The following is a 21,922-nucleotide window of genomic DNA, read 5'->3' as shown; positions in this document are numbered from 1 at the left end:
TTTTCAAATTTTAACACTTCTGTTCCCCCTGGCTCATCTGCCCGGAACAAAAACATATCATTGTGTAAGTGTTGTTATGAGCAGCAGCACCGCATTCTTTTTCACACCTAATAAATCTCATCTTACAGTATTTTTCCAAGTCTATTCTTCTAGGCAGCGTCGCTAACCACCGCTCTCCTGGCTAGCCATACTCAACCACATCTTTTCAAAATAAGGTGAAGAAACAGAAGGATTTGGTAGGATTTTTATTATTATTATTATTATGATCACAGCCAACACTTTACTTAAACTACAACAAGAACCACAGGGGTGAATAACAGATACATTTTTTTCATACGTTCTGAAAGTAGAGTGTGGATTAGTTATCGGGACAGTTTCATTTGTCTCCCAGGGAAAGTCTGGCTCCAGGTTTAACTTTTCCCTCGACTGTTTTTCTGCATTGATGCAGTGGAGGTCGAGTTGGTGGCAAATAGCTTCGGCTGTGGTAGGATTTGTTTCCTGGTGAGGCGAGGACTGGATCTCGACAACTCTCCACTTTGGAAGAGCTCAGCGTTTCTGATTTGGCTCTCTGGCCAACAACAACAGGCATGCAGGTCTTGGGGATGATGGTGGTCATGGTGCGTGTCAGAACCCTTCCTCTTTTAGAAGGCAGAGGAGCAGCTGAAGAATTCTGCTTCTTACACAGAGTTTTGACCTCTGGTGGCTCTTTGACGTGTGCCATAGGCAGGTTGTTTGTCTGCATGCTCTGCATCTTGGACTCCAAGTCTTTCACTGCCTGAATGGTGTAAGCCTGCATTTCCTTACGTAACTGAGATACCTGAATGTGAAACTCATCCTGTAAGGCCTTCTTATTAGCATCTAGCTTTTCCTCAAACATTGCATGTAGCTCCTCCACCTTTGAATTAATCTCATCTGTCAAAATCATTGCTTGATTTCCCTCTTCACCACTGACAGCCTTTCCTTCATCTTCACTGCTTACCGATGCAGTTTCTGTTTCTTTGTCTCTCAGTTTATGCACCAGTTCCAATATGCCACTCTGCTGGGTTTTGGCACTTACTTGTGATCTGATTTGTGTACGCACCTGCTGGATAACGGACCGCATCTTTAGTTGTGCCTCCTTTTCTTTAGCATCCAGATCCTCTGCTGTAGCAGCCCTGCTCTCCTGTTGCTCCCCGTTCACCTGTATCGCTGGATTTCCTGCAGAGGATGATTTACTCATTGTTATTGTTCGTCCCTACAAGTGTTTTGCAGGCTTTGACAGTGATAGTACTAAATACTCGAGGAGAGATCATGTGAGAAACAAGTCGGTGTCTATAGAGAGATTAAATACCAAGGGCTTTAAACACGTGTATGGCATCATTGTATGTGTGATCACAATTAAAGACGTAATGATAGAGCCAGAGAGCACGTCGTGTGTCAAATAAATACATTTTCAAAGTTTAATAACATTTGTTTGACAAAATATCAAAATGTTCAATAATATTAATTGCTATTTTTGAACATAAAAAATTTAAGCAAAGGTACAAATTATGTAATAAATGTTTGTATAACACAACTGCCTGTTGTGTTCCTTAGACTGCATGTGTGCAGGTCCATCCCACAACAACAGTGTGCCTCCTGGTAATAGCGTAGATAACAAAGACCTTCAGGGACAGTTGCAGTGGGAACAGAGGAGGAGTGAGCTCTTATCCTCATTAGTGAACTGCTACAAAAATTATAACCATGTTGCATGCAACTAATTAACCTCCTTTCCATGTCGTGTTCACAATTTCAGATGAACTGATTCGGATTTCATCCAGAATAATTTATTTTCAAGGCAACTTATAAAAGTGAACATTGTGGGTTAAAGGAAACCAAACTAAATGGTGTTGCTTTTGCTTACGAATTATTTTGTTTTGTGTTGTTTTGTCTTCCCCTATACAAATATAGGAGTAGGATCAGTAACTTAATGTTCCTTTGCTGTCATGTTATCTTTGGGGCCTCCTGTACGCATAACATGCCTTTTCATGACTAACACATATATTCTCATACTTTCATATCCACGGTCAAGAGACCCTACTTAGTTCTGCATAATTATATTAACAAGCATGAGAAATCTTTCTCAGGAATATCATAATAACTGCAAACATGTCACAAAGTTATAAAACTATATTTCATTTTTTTATGTTTTTCAAATCACCGTACATTTCTTTTTGTAGATTTATAATCTTCAAAGGCCTTTGAATTGTCCTGTTCCTGAAATCTGCTACATAAATAAACTTGCCTTGCCTTAAAAACCTGGTTAATCTTAGCGGGGGTTAACAGGGGGGAGTTCAGGAGAGCTTGGTGAAACAAAGAGGTCCTCATAGACCAAACAGGAGTACTAAGGTCTAAAAAGTGTGGGAACCACTGCTGTATTTATATAGTATATATTTTACTATCTATGCAACTATTTATTAAATAGGAAGAGTAACTACTATGATTGTATTGTGATTGTATGATTGTAACCAAAAAACTGACTTTGACAGATTCTTTCACAGCCACATTTTATAATTATGAGAATGTTTTTTATTCATTGAAGTGGTAATTTTAAAATATTATAGTCCTAATGTGTTTTCTTAGCATATTGAGACTATAAATGTAAGATCATGATGTTGATGTTTGGTGCTTGCAGAGAGGCCACACCAATTGAAGGTATTTTTCATGCACAGAAGGGTTTTTTTAGCATCACCTTTCTAAGCCAATGAGAGTCCTGCATGTGTGAGCCTCCTCTCGGCACTAAACGCTAACATATGTTCTCTGTCTCTGCCGAAGGAAAACCTCACTGTAATTCGAAACCTACGTATGTGTAGTTTTTCACAAAGACTATGTACCTTTAATATTTCTTTTATCAAACGCCTAAAAACTGTGACCTTTCAACACTTTCTTACAAATAACAACTTCTTGCAGAATAAGCAGTTTTCCTAGACCTTTACTAGAATAAATGCAGAGAAAGGGTTATCATTATTTTTAGCTAATAATGTAAGATCAGATAAATCCTTATTGGGATATAACTGACTTATGTGGGTTTTAAAGTAATCATTGTATAACAGCAAAAACACAACCAATATCAAAACTCTCTCCTCCTCCAAAACATCCTCCTTCACGTTAGGGGGAGTGGATTCAGAAACTTCCTGAATCGTCCTTTAAAATTCAGGGAATTGCTGTTGTTTTCATTTCTGACAGACAGAGCAGGACACTTACTGTGAGCAGGATGGTGAGTTTTTTTGTTTTTTACACCTTTATGGTACTTTTGTATTTAAATGCATGTTAACAATAGCTGTGATTATAACTGTATAACTATAACACTAGTTTTCTTTAATAACGTTTGTGCATTCTTGTGGTTGCAGACAACATACACTGATAAAGGCGAAAAGGTAAATATTAGAGTACTGCATCTCTACAATAATAGAAAAATGAATTACAGCTACAACAGAACAGCTGCATTTCCAACCTAATGGTCATTTTTTTGTGTTTTCTGTCTGAACTTCTAGCACCAGCAGGGCAAGTTTCTCTGCTTTGATCACCTGACATTCTGGGTTGGAAATGCAAAGCAGGTATGTGATCTTATACCACCACTCTCTTATTTTCTTCTAACTTTAGTTGAATAGCTGGGGATGGATGTACACAGTCTATTGCAGGGGTAACCAACATGGTGCTCACGGGCGCAAGGTAGCCCACATGGACCATGTGAGGGGCCCTCAGGCGCTCTAGTCACCAATGAGCTCCATATAAAATCTGATTTACTTTCCATGTTTCAAATATAAAAACATATGACAGATGTAGTTAGTACTTAATAGCGTTACATACTGCTGCAGGTGATAACGTTTTAGTATTAAATTACCATCTTTAAATGTTTATTTTCACTGAAACATTAAAACGTTTTTAAGTGTTGCACACTTGATGTGGTATGTTATATATAAGACATAATTGTTACATTTTACAAATATTACATGATATGCAATCAGTTATAAAAGTTGTTTGTTAGTAGCTAGTAAAATAGGAGGATGATCGTTTTCTATGAAAATGAAACTCTATGTAATAACTGCTAGAAGAAATAAAGTGTTGCATGTTGAAACAAACATTTCCTACCTTTTTAAGTTACTAATAGCCTTCTGTGAACATTTAGTATTAAGGTAGTGCTTTTCAAACTGGTAGCCCTTCGGACTATTCAGTACTTATGAAGCAGCTCACAGTTTCAGAAAGGTTGGTGGTCTATTGGCTCTTAGGAGAGGGCTGAAGGGCCATAGGATGAAAGTATCAGAACTACTTTAGACTTTGCCAGGAGATGGCGCTAGTAGTCAGTGTTGAACAAAGATTTTTGTTGTCATGAACATGTTTTTCATTGTCCCATTTGATGGATAGCAATGTTAACTCTTCACAACAGGCTGCATCATATTACTGCACCAAAATGGGATTTGAGCCCTTGGCTTACCGAGGTCTGGAGACGGGAAGCCGTGATGTGGTGTCTCATGTAGTCAAACAAGGCAAGGTAATGGGAAAACTACTACTCTGAAAGAACAGAATAACTCTTCTTCAACTTGAAAACAGTCAGTCATATTTCAACAAACAACACATGTTTAGCCTATGTAGTTATTGGTTTGTTTAATCACCAACATACAACTGGTTTAAGAGTTAACAGCTTTACCTGAATATTGTTGCAGCATTTACAAATATATCTATAAAGTCAGATCAACACAGACTGCTGTTGGTTTCAATTATTGTAAAAGCTTTGTTATTTTACAGATCATATATGTCTTCTCATCTGCCCTCAATCCTGGAAATAAAGGTACTGCATTTCATGGCATTATCTCCTAAAGTCATTTTAAAAGGTCATAGTTCATATGCAAGCACATGAAGGTTTGAAGCACCGAACTAAATAAATACATCTTTTTTAAAGAAACAGCTTCAGTTGAAAACGTTTACCCACTCATGCTCTGTTCTGATCAGGCTTGTGTTTGACCAGTGACACTGCCTATAGGTAAAAACATACCGACTGGTACATACTCAGGCAAACGTTCCAGAGCAAAATGTTCAGGAATACATCATCTTTGAAGTGAAATCAATCACAGATCTTAAGCTAAAGAGACATTTTTTTGAGTTGAAGTCAGCTGTTATCTTAAGGGATTCACTGTCTTTGAGATTACCTCCTAAAATTGTTTAAAAGAGAAACACATTTGTACTTTTTAGGAGTTTTAAATATTTTTTTCAAAGTCTCTTAAGTCCAAAATTTGCAAAAATAGCTGAAGCATTTTATACATTTTTTTACAACAGAGAACATCTGAGTTTTGTTATTCTGACAAACTGTGAGCTGCCAAACCACGTTTCCTTTTATCTGTTTCCCAGAGATGGGAGATCATCTGGTCAAGCATGGTGACGGGGTGAAGGACATTGCATTTACTGTAGAAGACTGTGACTTCCTGGTTCAGGTATTGCAGCATTTGAATTTGAATTAACACGTGTTTACAACCTACTTGGAAGTGGCTTAAAATCCTGTTTGAATGTGCATATTCCAAACAGAAAGCTCGAGAGCGTGGTGCAATAATTGTGAAGGAACCCCAAACTATGGAGGACAAGTTTGGAAAAGTCAGGCTGGCTGTGGTGCAGACGGTGAGAGAAGTCACAGAGTGAATTCTCTGTTTGTTGCACATTTTTAAAGTCCATGTATTGACTTTTTATTTTTTGCTGACTGCAGTACGGCGATACCACACACACCTTTGTGGAGAGGTTGGGATACAATGGCTTGTTTCTGCCTGGATTCCAGACCCCTCTGTTCAAGGACCCTTTTCTAGTAAAACTGTGAGTTAAAATATCTATATTTCCTTTATGATTAAATATTTGCATTACTCTCTAACTGAGCCATACATTTGGATGTTTCTTTGATTTCTCTTCCATTTTGTGATGAAGACCAAGTGGAAAACTGAACTTCATCGATCATGTAGTGGGAAACCAACCAGATGATGAGATGGTTCCTGTGGTTGAATGGTATGAGACTGTAAAGATTTTCTTATATGGATTCCCTAACATGTCCGTGTAGCCTAGAAATAAACCTACTCAAACGTGATCAGGAGTGGGTGGATTAGAGGTGGAGTCAAACACTGTCATTCTTACATAATATAGCTTGTTTTTGCCAATGGTGAAACATCAGCATGACTTTGCATTTTGTTAAGTGCGTTTCCAGCCGTTCTCCACATCTGGTTCTTGTTTTTAAGCCATTATATAGCCGAGGTACAGTAGCTCATGTGAGCAAGCTCATTGGTTACGGGAGAGGGGCCTATACCCAGCATGAAGTGTTCAAAATGCAAAAGTTAAAGAAAGGACTATTAAAAAGTGTTTTTTTTTTTTTTAGATTTGCAGTAGCAAAATGTTCTCTTTATAAATATGAAAAACAATTGGATAGAAAGTTGAATGCGTGTTGGGATGGGGACAATGAAATAAACAGCATTGAGCATGTTGTTTGAACTTGTTTACCAGGTATCAAAGGAACCTTCTTTTTCATCGCTTCTGGTCAGTGGACGACAAGCAGCTTCAGACAGAGTTTAGTGCACTGCGCTCTATCGTTGTGGCTAACTATGAAGAGACTGTGAAGATGCCCATTAATGAGCCTGCCATGGGGAAAAGGAAGTCTCAAATTCAGGCAGGTTCCTTACTTTTGATTAAGTGTGTGCTGCATAAAACACTGTTTAGGTAAAACCCTATTATGTTACCTTTTAGGAGTATGTGGAGTATTATGGAGGACCTGGGGTGCAGCACATTGCCATGAACACATCAGACATAATCACAGCAGTAAGTTACAGAATATGCTTAGTGAAATATTTAAATAAACTCCTTAAATGAACATAAACAAGTGTTGTATTGAACACTGTTTAGATTCGAAACCTGAAGGAGCGTGGGATGGAGTTCATGTCTGTGCCGGATACTTACTATGACCAGCTGAGGGAGAAGCTGAAACACTCAAAGGTCAAAGTGGTAGAAGATCTGGATGTACTGCAGGTCAGAGCTGGTGGAAATGTGGACATTTTTTTTATTACTGAAAATACTCACTCTGATCACAAAGCCCATCTTTTGGTGTCATAAAAATATCAATCTTCAAATATAAAATAGAACAACCTCTGACTTATGTCTCATATAGGAACTTAGGATCTTGATAGACTATGACGACAATGGGTATCTATTGCAAATCTTCACCAAGCCAGTTCAGGATCGTCCCACCGTCTTCCTTGAAGTCATCCAAAGACATAATCACCAGGTTATTGTTCAGTTTATGTGTAATCAGTTAATTCATCTCTACCAGCTGACACTCTAACACTCAAGCTAACACTCACTCTCTCCTCAGGGCTTCGGTGCAGGAAACTTCAAGTCTCTATTTGAAGCTATTGAGGTTGATCAGCATGCCAGAGGAAATTTGACCATCCTGACACCAAATGGAGTTTCAACAAATGTGTAAAGTCAGCATCGATCTCAACTCACTGCCATCATTCTATGTCGTTTAACCAAAGTTGTTTGGTTTCCGAGAAATAAGCTGATAATGTGTCACATCTGATGTTGAAAATGCGGTTACTCACAAAGGCCAAGTAGATTTTTTTTTATTTTGTGTATAAATTGCATGTATTCTTTCATTCAAACTTCTAATGATGCATGACTGTTCTCTCGATCCTTTAAAGGGTTTGTACCAACTATCACACAATTATTTTAAATCTACTAATGCTTGACTCAAGCAGATAACCATTTAAGCTCTCATGAATGAAAACATTTAACTATACATCATTTAGATAATAAAGTCAACAAGGAGGTAAATAGTAACCTATAGCAATATCCGTTGATAAAAACAGCAGCTGCGGTTTGCATTGGTTTATATGTTTAAGTGACTGAAGACTTTTCTAAGGTTGCTTTAACCTTGATACATCATTCTTATATGTCAAAGATCAAATAATAAAGTTTGAGGTGTAACATTTCGGACGTTTGCCTGATGTCAAAATTCACCGAGCACAGCTGCGCATGAGTAGTGCATCCCTGAGCTCTGACGTAGAGCTGTCCTTTAGTTAGGGTTTGAAAAATGTTCATGTGTCTCTGGCAGATCCTCAACATGTGTTAAGACTAGACCTCAGGCCACTTTAGCCCCGGCCAAACAGGGTCACCGCAGTAGTGATCAGTTGAGGGTGCCTCTGCAGGTAACTTCACCACACAAACAGGGAATCTTGGTTTCCTCAATGGGAAACTTATAGTCGTATGTAATCTCTTCATCGACGCCTATCGGCTGCCGGGAGTAGATCACAATCTTCTTCTGAGACTCTACAGTGATGATCTTTGCGTAGCAGTTTGGCTGAAAAACAACAAATTACAATTAATGGGGATTTTTAGACAAAAAGCAACACCAATGTTTTCTTGATATCAACTAAAAATTGTTGTAAACCCTCAGCTCAGACTTACATTGCAGCTGTGGTTAATGAATCTGGCTAAGTTTCCAACTTTAGTTGCATCTATGATGGCATCCTCATCAATCCGAAACAAATAGCTACTACCGATGCCCTCCTCCTCGTATCGCTGCTCCCTTGTATCAGCAATGACCTGAGAGAAGACAAATGGGAGGAGGGGGTTGGGGTGGCAACTTGTTAACTTATTTACTCCCATCGTGTGCGTAACAGAGTTAAAAGAAAGAAAACTACGAGAACAATTTAAGGCTTTGAAAGAAATCAGAGGAGTTTCCTTGAGTGTTGTCTTTGCTCAACCCTCACATTATCCTTGGGGTTGTTTTGACCCCATTCAATGTTTATCATTCAAAAAATAAAGGTTGACTTTTTTTTGCTACATATTTCGTGAATTTCCCTAATTCGATGGGTACAGCTGATTAAGCATAACAATATCGTTATGATATTTTTGCAATGTGCTGAACACACATTGCACGCATTGGTGTTCCTCTGTGGTCAATTTGACCCCAAGCTGTGTACACCTTGTCTATCTGTGTGTGAGCCATGTGTGACCTTACATCCCCACACCTACAGGTGCACAGACTTTTTAGTCCATACATGACTTGGGAGTGTGTGTGTGTGTGTGGGGGGGGGGGGGGGGTGACGACGACAATGTCCTCATTTTGTAACAGCTCTTTCACAGTGAAACTGACGTAGAGGAGACTGTGTCTGACACAAATATCCCACACATATCCTAAATATGTTACAAAAAAGTAGATAAAAATAAGTAAATAAATATGTTAATGAGAGGAAAGGGAGGTTCCTAACATCAATCAATATGGTTAATTCTGTGAGAGTCATAGATGTGCACACCAAATTAGATACACTAACTTTAAAACTAAAAGTTTGACCTGATGGTGGCACTGCAGAAAATGTCCTACCATCACCACAACCAACAGGGTTCATACTCTTGTGGTCATTAATGTTGTCAGTAAATTTGAGAAGATTTGGATGAAAACTATTCAAGATAAATTCATTCTAATTTAAAAGTTTGGACTGATGGTGGCTCTAGAGAACAGGTCAGTGCTTCATTATCAAAGGGTTATTTATGTATTCAACAAATAAACAAAGTGCCTGACAGTGTCTGACAATCCTTTCCTGCAGGCAAATATTCCTGGGGTCAGAATGATCCAAAGGGTAAAATATGTTTGTAATATTTTGTGATAATAGGAGGGTTTAAGAAACATCATTATTATGTAGTTATGGTGAATTTGTTTTACCTGTCTGATAATTTGGCCCACATACTCAATCACCATCTCGTCAGCTGCTATCGGCTCCATGGCAAACAGGCCCCACTCATGAATGTGACTTCGGCTGAAACGGATTCTCTTCTTCCGAAACTGAGAAGACATTTGCAAAAATTAGGGTATTACTCTACTTGTTATTACGAAAACAATAAAGAGCTGTGACTGATGGGAGGGTGCTTCGTAAAAAGGAATCAATTACAGCTGTGTTTAGTCCAGCAAATATGACTTTGAAGAAAGAAAAAGTTATTGACCCAATAAGCTGTTTACCTTCAGGAGGTTGACCTTCACTAGTTCACTGTCACAACTGAATGAGGACAGCAGGCGGCGCTGTTCAGATCTAAAGTCTGAGCAGGCCCTCAATGAGGAGGGCTGCTGAGCTGGGATGCAGGCTCCCTGGTGATACACATGTAGACAGGATTTACACTCCACACAACACTGAGATCCCTGCAGCTGCACACGTTCTCCTTGCTGATACCTGGGTGCTGGTGCATGGCAGCTCAGTTGGCGGTCTGATCTTGTTGAGGTATTTGATTTTGTCCTTCCTGCTGATTTTGTAGAAACCTTCACTGCGAGCAGAGCCAGTCCTGTGCTTTGGCTGCCAGGATAAGAGGATGTCCTCACTCCTATCTGTAATGACTTTAGTCAGTGAGAATCAGTTAAGGAAGTAAAACACAACATAAAACACATAACAGTGAGCAAAGGACAAATAATTTCACTATATAAAACCTAATAAGCATTTAAGTCTATTGAAATTCAAAGAATTCAGATGTTTTTACAATTAATAACACTAGCTTTACTTTTTATTTGAAACCAAATGTCTGACAACAAAAGCCTGTGATTTGTAAAATACACAAATACTGATCTTAATGTGTAACTACAGTTTTGTTTGACTCATGAGACGGGGAGCCAACATTCTGTCACCACACCACTAAAGGATTTAAAACCATGAAACCCAAAAGAGAGGTCACATTTGAATTATGATTGACTTCTTATATCAGAATCAAATGATCAATGTTTAAAGTTTCCACATTGAAACATTTACTGTAAAGTCTGGTTTGTGCTGTGACTTCTGTAACATTGATCTTTTCAACATTCCCAGTTTTCTACTATTCCTCATTGTGTTGTAGCGCATGAAAGCTCCAGTGGGGGCCACAATAATGTGATTGTCTGAACGAGGGCCACATTAGTAACGTTCTTGTCAGCATTTAGAATAACGACCTAATTGAACATTCACGCAGGAAACAAACATCAAAGGGTTGTGTGTAGTTTTTGAGTCATTTTGTGTGTTTTTGTTGTTAATTTGTATATTTGACTCTAATTTTGTGTGCTTTTTGTTATCAATTTGTGCATTTATTTTTGGGGCTATGTCTGAACTAAGAAATGTACTGGATTGTCTTTATCGCACTAGGGCTCAAGTATACTGTTGAATATGTGTTTTGGGGCATTAACATACATCCAAGGTGTCTGTCTTAGAGTTTGTGTTGTTGATTTGTTTTGTTTTGTTTTGTTTTTTTGGGGAGGCACAATTTTTGCAGTTTTTAATTTCAAAATTAAAGTTTAACCTTCAATATGACATTAACATTTGTCAGATCATGTTATAGCAACCACTGAACTTTAAAATGTTCATGACTTTTAGCTTGTTACCAATGTTTCTATTAGTACACTTTCAGCCTTATATTGTTTCTGTTACTTCAGCGTTGTTACAATTACAAACTCGATACCTTTTACAGTGTCACTGACACAACAGCATTGATGACCAGTAATAGATAGAGACAGCACCAGAGTACCCTGAGAAAACCCACTAATGCTTGAAAACATGCACACTCTTCTGAGACAGGTTAGGTTCACTACACAGCAAATTCAAACACAAATATTGGTATGCATAAAGTAACCCAAACAATTTTAAATCAAATAAATTGAAATATTTCCAAAAGGATATGAGGATGAGGTATCCACACGATGTCACTGAGCCAACCACGCCCATTGTCCCTCTCTTGAAGTCTCTTGTGAGAACATTGTAAAAGTCGTGCATCTTCTTCATCCAGGCCATCCTTCCAAACACCATGGAGGATTCGATTCTCATGGCATTGTGACCTGTCTCTGAAATGGCGACTACTTATGGAGATTGATCCAGTGATTCTTTTCAGTGATCTGTGTCGATGCCAAACTCTTCTTTTTTTCCTTCGCCATTGTTTATACCTTAAGTATTTCTCCTTATTCAAAAGACCTGGCATATTCTCAAGCCCTTGCAAAGGCTTTGATCTCACGCCTGAGCAGATCTGTACGCTACACCCATCGGTGGAATCAGATGAAGACTCAGAGAGGAGAGATGGAGATGCCACTGTGAGAGGACAATTTCCCTGAATGTTAAGTAACCAAGGCGGTGTGGAGTTCAGATTTGGCCTTTTCCTCATGTCAAAGACAGCTTGTTGAGGTAACTCAATGTCTCTTCCAGGAGTTTTTGGGGCAGTGATGTACGGATTGCAGGATGAATGTTCAACAAAAGGAGGGCTGGTATCTGATGGTGTCATCTCCCTCCAAGGCATTGCAGGCGCTTTCACACAATGATAATTAGTCCAAAAATCTCTTTCCCATCTGCCAGGAGTTCTCGGCCTCTCCTCACATGAAGGATCTGAGACCTTTGGAAGATTACAGGAAGACATTTCAACCTGTCTGCTTGCTGAAAACAGTGTGAGGACTTCATTGGCTTCATCTGATTCCTCACTTTTCAGTTCAGTAGAAAATCTTTTTCCAGGCGTCAGTGGTCGTTCCATTTCTTCCACAGGGGGAGACGTTGGCAGGCCTTTTATTACAATGTCCTGGTCACTGTCCATCAGGCAGCCAGTGGGAGTCAGCGGCCGTACGTTTACCAAGTTCTGCTGAGAATTTACGGTCCATTCCCTGATCTCCATCTCCATATCGATGTTGGGCTCCAACACTGCATAAAAATAAACAGTAAAGGTTACTGATTAGTATTGGTTAATATCCAACTAGATGTGTCGCATTCCCCCCCAATAAAATGCAAATGAGGATGCATAAACTGAACCCCTCAGAGTCAATATAACCCCTCAGTCAGTATCATTAATACAGTAAAACTGTATTATAATGACAAACAGCAGGGGGTGCTGCGTTCACTATTTGGATAGGTTGGAATGGAAAAATGTCCATCCAAAACAAAAGACGATAGCAGGAGTTATCAGACAAAAATCTGTTCTCTAATAATATTAAAGTTCACAGAAAACAAAAATAGAAACATGGCTTTAGGAATTGCTAATAAGTCATGTCAATACATCATCTTATAAAAGAAAAAATAACCTTGTTGTGTTTTCTTAATACACACCAGGACCTCTCTACAGAAACAGTTTAAACTTCACCTACTGTATGTGGCTCATATACAAGAGGACTTCCTGTATCTTCAGCAGCAGAAATAAAGCTTCCTTTTAGTTTCACCTTCTGCCTGTTTCTTTCTAATCACCATGCTGTTAATTTACTTTATGATTCTCAATTTAGTTTCACATGGGACATTTCAACCAATAAAGAAAAGTGTTGTATTGGGTTGACTACTTTGAAAATATTGTTTTTAAAAGACCTGCAAGTCCAAAAGGTGATGATGGCTGTAGGCTCTCTGGGTCGTCTGTTTTCAGCTCCATCGAGGCACTCATTTCACAGGTGTTTTGTTGATTATATGGATACTGAATCTCCTCTGATTCCTCCATCTTTAGTAGATCTGACCAGTCCTGACAGTCTGGATCTGGAGTCAATGGGGCTGATGGCGTGAGAGGTGGCTCAAACTCCCTCGAGTCATCACTGTCTGACGATATTACAACACAGTCTTCACTCATGCTGTCCTCCTCCATGCCTTCATCTTCAGAGCTGCAGTCTGTGTCCTCGAAGAACAAATCTGAATCCGACTCCAACTCTGATGTGGACTCGCTCTCACAGGACAAGTTGCTGTCTGAAAAAAGCTCTGTGATTCAATAAATAACATGGACATTCATGAGTTTACATTTACTTATTAGAGTTCAGTGTTCAGAAGTTGGTACAACCTTTGGCGGTATTAGTGTCTAAGTCTTTATCCCCATCAGTGACTTCAGCACTTTGATGCTCCACCTGCTCCTGTGGCAGAATATGTTCTCCAGGCTCATCTTCCTTTGCATTCCTGTCAGCCTGAACAATGCATCAATCAGCAGCAGTTTAGTTGCTTTGCCAAAAATAAGTCAAAAAGTACATTATTTTCTATTCACTTTTAATTTAATTTGTTGAGGTGCAAAGTGTACCAAAAATTGAGAAGTCTCATCGCTTGGCAAGCCAGTTTCATATTTATCCAATGTAATTTTTTCATCATTTGATTTTTCTTCTTCTACTTCTTCATCATTCCCATCATCATCACTGGCAAGTTCTAATGGTCTTGCATGTCTGCGTTTGGCTTGTTCACATGCAGGTTTGACTGCATTGATCTCCTGTTTGTCATCTAATGATACATGACAAGAGAACAACACAGTTATTCAAACAGCATGAGAGAGCACAGTTATGAATGTAAAGATGAGCAGTTTTCATATTTCACTGACTTGGAGTTTCACGAGAACACGACTCGTTCGACATCTCTTCAGATCTTTTCCTTTTCACCTGTTTGATAAATGTAATTTTACTCTATATTATGTCAGTTGCCACTTATGCCACATGGTGGTTGAGAAAAGCAAGAGAAATGATTTACCTTAAAAGATGGCAGCAGGATTTTTTTACTCCGATCACCAATTCTTGGAAGAGGAATGAATTTAGTCCTGTCTTTAATACTCGCTCCTTCACTTTTCAAAGGAAAAACTTGTGCCTGCATGATCAGATCAGAATTATTCTTCTTCTATTTGTAAAATGTGTCTTTAATGTAATTTACCAACATTATTAAACTTACCTTAGCTTTCTTCTCCTGGCTGTCCCACCAGTACTCAAATGCCTTAAAAGCAACACCTTCAATCATTCTTCGTGTAATGTCCTTTTTAATAATAGATTTCAGTTCATCCATCAGGATGGCAAACGCTTTCTCACTTGTGATTTTGTGGGAGTTTGACTTTGTGAGAGTGCAACTTGGTGGTGGCACAAATGGGTCAAACTTAGCAAAAGGTGGAACAGCCCAAGGGGGGTGCAGCAATAATGGTGTGCTCATGTGGCGTGGTTGGTTTCCCTTCACTGGGGGAGGAGGTCTGAGAAAAGTGGATGACTGGGCAGCTGGCAAAGAAGGTGGAGGAAGGACGGGGATGCCAGACTGACGGTTTACATGGGGGACCCAGCCTGGAGGTGGAATGGGGATAACTCCGTTCGGCAGGCGTGGAGGCATTGGGGGAACAGAGGAGGGGAAAGGAGGCATGAGGAAAGGGAAAGGGGGGGCAGAAGGAGGAGATGTAAAGGTGGGATGGGAAGTCTTGCTGCTTAAACAAGAAACTGATGAGAGCTGAGGATTGGAGGAAAGTTTGTCCATTGGATTGGAAGCTGCAGCCTTTCTGTTATTGAAGTGTTTCCCATCCTCATTTACATAATGATGCTCCTAATGAAGACAGAATAAATATTAGTTTTTTACTGAAACAGCACAAGTCTTTCACCACACATAACAAAACACACACTATGTCCTAATTTGATAACACAATATCATCATACTGAGGAATCTGAATAAACAATTATTTAAAATAATGGTAACGGCAGCAAAGAAATAAAATCACAAGAAGTTGGAACCTCCCATAATAAGCCAATGGATAGACACAGTGAATGAAATATATCAAATGGAAAAATTACTTATTCACTTAATTTAGAAATGGCTAAATGTACACGGATGAGAACAAAATTAGTCTCTTTTATGGATAACATGAAAAAGGTTGGGAACAAGACTGGCTGACAAGAGGCACAGGTTGTCCCCTTCATTGGATATAGAAAACAGAGAGCCTGCCTGTTATGTCAGAAGGGCAACTGCTTAAAACTATCATAATGTCTCCCTTGAACTCTTTATATATTATTATACATCACAGTTTTAAAAAAGAGAAAAATGGCAACAACAAAAAAATGCGGAATACTGAGGTCTTATTATATTTAAAATGGATCAATCTTGTTATGACTGTTTTATGACTAAGATGTACAGCAACAAATACAATGTATGTATGTACTACAATGCTCTGAAAATAAGATAAAACAATATAATCATACTAACAACAAAGCTCAATAATAGACAACACCACTCTTAAGTAAATAATTACCTTGAGGGATGTCGCTGGCAAGGTTTCCTTGTGGTTTTTATTGGATAAACGTGTATATGTTGAGCACTCAGATAGAGAGGGGGACTGGGAATTTCTTGTAAGAAAAGAAACAGCTTGAATAGTTTCATCAAATTCAATTTTGTCCTCTTCCTCAGCGGAGAGTCCATAGGTCGTCTTTGAGCAAGCATCAGTGTCCACTGAGAGAGGAGGATTAGAACCCTGGATTTGTTCAGACTGTGCCTCAGCATCAGGTGTTGCACAATAAGAGAATCTGTTGTCAGCAATCTGGACGTTTGTCAGCAAACTTTCAATCCGTGAGTCCAAACTTTCCACATCTGACCGGAGAACAGCAGGAGAGGAAGACACGATTGTTTGTTGTTCGGATGTGACATCAAAGCTTATAGGGGTGACAGAGTTGCAGTGATGAGTAAAATGTGAAGAAGATGAGCTAATGTTGTCTCCCGGGTCCTGAAAGGGTGAGGCAAGGTCATCAGAAGTTTTTCCCTCATCATAAGCCGTACCTTGTGTTTTGCATTGCCACTGAGCCACATGATTGCTAGTTAATTGCTTCTGCTTTGTATACAGGTGCAGTGACTGGCTTTGCTTCAAAGTCAAGCTAATATTTGAGACTCCCTTATGATGTCTCGCAGGGCTCCGATGCCACGAGTCTTGTCTCAAAGGTTTGTGAACATTACAGGTTGTGGGCTCTCCCAGGAGGACCGGAGTGGCCTGAAGACTGGAGTAGCAGGAGTCTTGTGAGAGGGGAGTTGCAGGAAAGCAGGGAGTTCGAGGAGTTCCCTGAGATTGTGGCGTCAGGCCGAAGCTGCAGGGTGTATCCTGCCAAATACTGGAGTAGGCTGTGTCCAGAGAGAGAGGTGTAGCTATGCTGTTTGGGCTCGAAATCATGGACAATCGCTGAGAGGCTGCACTGCGCTGTAAGAGACGGGTACAAAAGATTATCCTTATGTGGGCATAATAAATACAATATTTTTCAGACAATAGGAGATACATACATTTATATTCTATAATATAAATTACAACTTCCTTTTCTATTTTAAGATACACAAAAAAGGACTGTTCAGAACAACTCAAGAATGTTTGACCAGAGAGACATGTAAACCCATGTAAATTTGCGATGGTAAAACAGGGGACGGGACCCAGATAAGCAAACTGCTTCTCTCGTCTCCTTTTTCGGCATGTACAAAAAAAAAAAAAAAAAAATGTAAAAAAAAAAAAAAAAAAAAAGTGAATGTAACCGTGAAATAAACTGAATAAATAAAAAAATAAATAAAATAAGATGTTTATTAGTTCGTCAAATTATTTTCTTAACAACTGCATTTGTTTTCTATTTCAATCTCCTAGCCACCAGGAAGCTGCTACTTCCTGGTTATGGATGTTATGCATAAATAATATATAAAATACAAATAAATCATTAGTTTAAACCAGTGGTTCCGAAACTGGGGGTGGCGTGACGTCATGGGCAAGGGTCATTACTTTGCACTCAAAGAACTTTATTATTACTGTTTTAAAATGTGTGATTGCAGAAGAAGAATAGCAACTTTTTTCAATAAAGGTAACATTTAATAGGGATGTCCCGATTCAACTTTTTCATTTCCGATATGTTACCAATATTGCAGCCTATCGGCCGATACCAATATTGATCCGATACAATATCAGCACGAATTATACATACTTTTATTCTTTTTTTAATTTCATTTTTGTATTAAAAAAATAATAATCGCTTACTTTGTAGTGTAGAATGTTAGAAAAGGCTTGATCAAGTGACGTTACTCAAACAGAGAACAATAGTCAGCAACTGTAGGTATGAGAAAAACTGACCCATTTATTATCAACCAATTGGTTACATACATTTTAACCTTCAACATAATATCTACAGTATTCTACAATTGAATAAAATGAATAAAAAATCAATTGCAAAAAAAAAAAAAGAAATCTGAAATTTGAATCCAATATTCATTTTCAGGCTGATATCGGACCGATATCCGATATTGGATCGGGACACCCCTACCATTTTTTACCAGTTTGTTGTGATGGGGGGGAAACCACCGGACAAAGTGTCCTGCCTTTTTATTGCCGCCCACAAAGTGAGCTCTGGATATTGGCTTATAGTGTATTAGTTACTTAAATACTTTTGTCTTTTTTAAAAAGAAGCAAAGTCTTAAAGCATCATTTTAGATTAAAGTCCTGCCAACATTACTGGTTATACAATCTCTAACTGGTAACTCTTCTTTGCCAGAAAACCTGTCTATGGTAGTGACTATGGGCAAAAGGAGGATAGTTAGTTAGTTCATTAGTAAGTTAGTCATACCAGCAAACTGTGAATGAGGCTTTGGGGACCTCGCTCACTGCTTCCCACAGGTAACGTCCATGGAGTGCACAGGCCGTTTAAAAGGAGCTGTATGTATTGTGTCCTGTTTTCCCCTGTGAGGAGGAGTGACACAAATAAACAGTAAAGCGTCATTATCAACACACACACACACACACTCAGTATTACCTTTTGGATCGATTTCCACATGAATAATATTGCCCATCACTGACGTCTGATGGAGGTGCTTCACGGCATCATTCGCTGCTTTCACTGTGTCAAAGATGACCTTCGCTATTCCCAAGTGCTTCTTGTTCTTGGGATTGTAAAATATTTCCACTTCTTCAATGTTCCCATACTGCTTGCACATATTAGTCAGGAACATCTCCTTTACATTGTCATTTAGCTTTGAAAAAGTTAATTCTTTTGGAGGAACAGGGCCTATGTACCATTCATCAACCTGAAAAGATAGGAGTACAACAAGACAGTTAGTTCTTTTATATCACATTTTAAATCATTTACTCACTAACTTTGATGTACAGATGTGGTTACAAAGGGACATTTTGTAGCCATAGGTGGAAACAATAAAAGCAAACTTGTAACAACTTCAAACCTTGCGGGATAGGCAATATCATGTTATAAATACAGGTGGAAATTTACGTCTGTTGCTGTTTTCTTTCTTTATAACAGCAGAATTTAAAAAATTATTTAAATAAATTGTTAGCTCCAACCACAGAGATTTATTCAATAAGCTAACTTTTCCTTGACTGAAACTGATTGTAAAAAAAACTTGTTGTAATTTCAATTCAAAAATAAATTTTTACCAACATGAAAGATGCAGAATAATTAATAATTATATTTATATAATACATTATAGACAGGGGTACACATTAGTGAGGCGCAGGTGAGACAAATTTAATAAAATTCGCTCTCGTTCAAAAATTAAGTAAGGTTATAAGAGGAAGACAGACAGAAAGGGGAAATGATGCAGATGACAACCACTAAGATGGCAACATCCAGTGCATTAAAATAGCAACTGTTGTCAATGCTTAAAAAGCTGTTATTTCCTTTATTTTTTACTTTGAAAAGAGATATTTTATATTATTTTCATTTGTAGTTGTTACATTAAAAAGCTTCATATTTTGTGAGGCTTTGATGAACACACATTTAGTCGTGCTTTTTCTATTCCTTTTCAGTTGAAATTAAAGTTAAATATCATGTTATTCTCATCTCTACATTTTGTTCTACATGGGAGGCAGTTATGAAAAACGTAAATGAAAAAAGGGCACCAGGCATTAGGGGTGTCCCGATCCGATATTGATATATCAGCCAAAGAACGAATATCGGATTTTATCGGACTGCATCTAAAATTATATTTATTCAATTGTAGAATACTATAGATATTATGTTGAAAATTAAAATGTATGTAACCAATTGGTTGAAAACAAATGGGTTTTTCTAATACCTACTGTTGCTGACTATTGTTCTCTGAGTAAAATCACTTCATCAAGCCTTTTCTAAGTAATAAAAGTATGTATAATTCATGCTGATATCGTATCGAATTGACATTGGTATCGGCCAATACTCAAGGCTGCAATATCAGTATCGTATCGGAAATTTAAAAAGTATATAGGGACATCCCTACCAAGCATTAACCTAGGTGCTCCCCTCAGCACTTCACCAAAAAGTTATAATTACAGTGAATTATGGGTTTGTTGAGTCAGTCTCAAGGGTTCACACGGTCATTACACACACAGTATAAACGTGATAAATATTTATTAAAACATAAATTAAAAAACAATGTGACATTTTTATTTTAAATATTAATTACTGTATATATATATATATATATATATATATATATATATATATATATATAAAGATTGGCCCAGGCTTAAGAGTGTGCGTCCAACTAAAATACATGTTTTGAAAAAATCGTATTTTATTTATCCAATCACGAAGGGTTTAGAGCGGTGATTCTCAACTGGTGGGTCGGGACCCAAAAGTGGGTCGCAGACCTGTACTGGGTGGGTCACGGACAGCTGGTCAAAAATGAATTAATACTTAATATCTCTCATGTTGGACTTGTCTTTTATTTTGAAAGAAACTTTTCTTTTGACAGGCATGCTGTAAAATGCATGTTACACAGAAAAATATAGAGATTTATGTTTTTAAAAAAAAGATTATACACGTGTGTTTTCAACAGCGAATTGAAAAAAATAAATGCATTTGTGGTTGAATTCTAAAAAACACAATTTAATGACCGTGGTAAAAATGTGGGTCCCATAGGGTGAGACCAGTTGAGAACCCCTGGTTTAGAGAATGCAGTGATGAAGTTTGTAGGGTTGAGACCCACTGGCTTAAAACATATTTCTTCCACCTCTGAGGAGTCGTCACTCTTCAAACAAGCCCATACTGAAGTGGGATTTAAGCATACCTTGAATTTTGGTATTAGAAGGTCGTTGTTCGTAGATTTGCTCCACAGCCTGCAGATTCTGGGATCTCTGACTGTGTCCACAGGGTACAGACCTAAATCCTCCACCTGATAAACAATCATCAATCAACACAGTAAGTGTTTCTTTTCCTTCCCCATTGGCAAACATACTGCTGGTATTATATAAAGATAATATAATATTTGCTAATATAGGGCTATAGAATGTAACAAAATGAAATGCATAAAATACAATGTAATAAATGATATAAAATATAAGGAGATGCTCACAGGTATGTTGAAATGCTGTCCATCATAACGGTACACTTTGTACAGTCCTTTTGTTAAAGTGGGGTCAATGATTAACTTGTAACTGGTCCATGTGTGAGGCGCTGTGTCTCTCTCAGTACTTTGTTTAACGCTTTCCATCACACTCGTGTAAACCTGGGGAAGAAAGAGAAACAATAACCGCGCACACAGTTGTTATGGAGCAGGCAGCCATCCTGAACACACCCCGACAGGTGATGGAGAGCATCATCACCTGTGGCATCATCACCTCACCTAGTCAAAACCACGAGCACAAAATTCAACCGACCTGAACAAAAAGTTCAATGACGTTTCACACGAGGGTTTAGTATATTTTCTTACCAGAACTGAGGTTTCATCCTTTGCTGGAGCAACATTTTGGAAAAACTACTAATGTTGTTACGCGTCTCTCTGTGTCGCCACCCAGGCTGTAGGTATAACGTATCCATCCGCCTCCCGCGTAGACAAACATAGAACCTGCGGCGGAAGAACACTTAAGGCTTGAGATGTAGTTTTCCAAGCGTCAAGTGAGAATATTGAAGATTAAAAAACTTCACAGCTGATCAAACGTTGCTTTAACTGGATTATGATGTTTTTTTTTTTAATTAATACTATTCCATTAGAGCACCTGTGTCAAACACATGGCCCGGGGGCCCAATCCGGCCCTTTGGAGCATCCAATTTGGCCCGTAGGAGAAAGTAGAAATCACATTGTGTAAATGAAACTCAACAATATTTGTAGCTCACAGTCTTCCCAGTGCTTTTATAGCATCATTAGTCATTTTCAATGTTAAACTGTAGAAACACTTTAAAATTGTTGCAAAATCCTTTTATTTTTCTCAATTGTTTGAATAACATTTCATTTATTAAATAGAAATTTGTCAAAAA

The 21,922-nt window shown here is 38.3% G+C and overlaps 3 protein-coding genes across 3 annotated transcripts in view; 1 reads left to right on the top strand and 2 right to left on the bottom strand.

The window, feature by feature from the left end:
• gapvd1 (GTPase activating protein and VPS9 domains 1) overlaps positions 1-21,922 on the bottom strand; it is a 748,782-nt gene that overhangs the window by 381,240 nt on the left and 345,620 nt on the right. The window lies entirely within an intron of this gene.
• Positions 434-8,826, top strand: LOC114469462 (4-hydroxyphenylpyruvate dioxygenase-like). Its single transcript, XM_028457001.1, has 15 exons — positions 434-617; positions 3,205-3,235; positions 3,369-3,395; positions 3,513-3,575; positions 4,406-4,510; positions 4,765-4,807; positions 5,365-5,447; positions 5,539-5,628; positions 5,714-5,817; positions 5,926-6,003; positions 6,493-6,655; positions 6,733-6,804; positions 6,889-7,011; positions 7,151-7,267; positions 7,355-8,826. The coding sequence occupies exons 2-15, from the start codon at positions 3,233-3,235 to the stop codon at positions 7,463-7,465; spliced, it is 1,182 nt and encodes a 393-aa protein (XP_028312802.1). The 5' UTR covers positions 434-617; positions 3,205-3,232; the 3' UTR covers positions 7,466-8,826.
• On the bottom strand, positions 7,962-21,477 carry LOC114469497 (histone-lysine N-methyltransferase SETD1B-like). Its single transcript, XM_028457042.1, has 19 exons — positions 21,378-21,477; positions 21,021-21,173; positions 20,736-20,834; positions 18,488-18,758; positions 18,302-18,414; positions 16,668-16,905; positions 15,973-16,169; positions 14,643-15,272; positions 14,448-14,561; positions 14,302-14,359; positions 14,011-14,204; positions 13,780-13,900; positions 13,323-13,700; positions 11,673-12,671; positions 10,209-10,378; positions 10,001-10,126; positions 9,707-9,826; positions 8,449-8,586; positions 7,962-8,341 (listed from the first exon to the last, which is right to left on the bottom strand). Exons 2-19 carry the CDS (start codon positions 21,156-21,158, stop codon positions 8,168-8,170), a joined length of 4,278 nt encoding a protein of 1,425 aa, XP_028312843.1. The 5' UTR covers positions 21,159-21,173; positions 21,378-21,477; the 3' UTR covers positions 7,962-8,167.

This window comes from Gouania willdenowi, chromosome 9 (genome assembly GCF_900634775.1).
Source record: "Gouania willdenowi chromosome 9, fGouWil2.1, whole genome shotgun sequence".
Classification (NCBI taxonomy): domain Eukaryota; kingdom Metazoa; phylum Chordata; class Actinopteri; order Blenniiformes; family Gobiesocidae; genus Gouania; species Gouania willdenowi.
The sequence above is the reverse complement of the archived record's forward strand: the minus strand, read 5'-3'. Positions and strand labels throughout refer to the sequence as shown.

Coding starts and splice junctions, on each gene's coding strand:
- LOC114469462 (XM_028457001.1), top strand. Junction 6,805..6,888: donor CATCAGACATAATCACAGCA/GTAAGTTACAGA, acceptor AACACTGTTTAG/ATTCGAAACCTGAAGGAGCG. Junction 7,012..7,150: donor AAGATCTGGATGTACTGCAG/GTCAGAGCTGGT, acceptor TGTCTCATATAG/GAACTTAGGATCTTGATAGA.
- LOC114469497 (XM_028457042.1), bottom strand. CDS start 21,158: ATGGAAAGCGTTAAACAAAGTACTGAGAGAGACACAGCGCCTCACACA. Junction 13,901..14,010: donor ATGAGACTTCTCAATTTTTG/GTACACTTTGCA, acceptor TGCATTGTTCAG/GCTGACAGGAATGCAAAGGA. Junction 13,701..13,779: donor AGACACTAATACCGCCAAAG/GTTGTACCAACT, acceptor ATTGAATCACAG/AGCTTTTTTCAGACAGCAAC.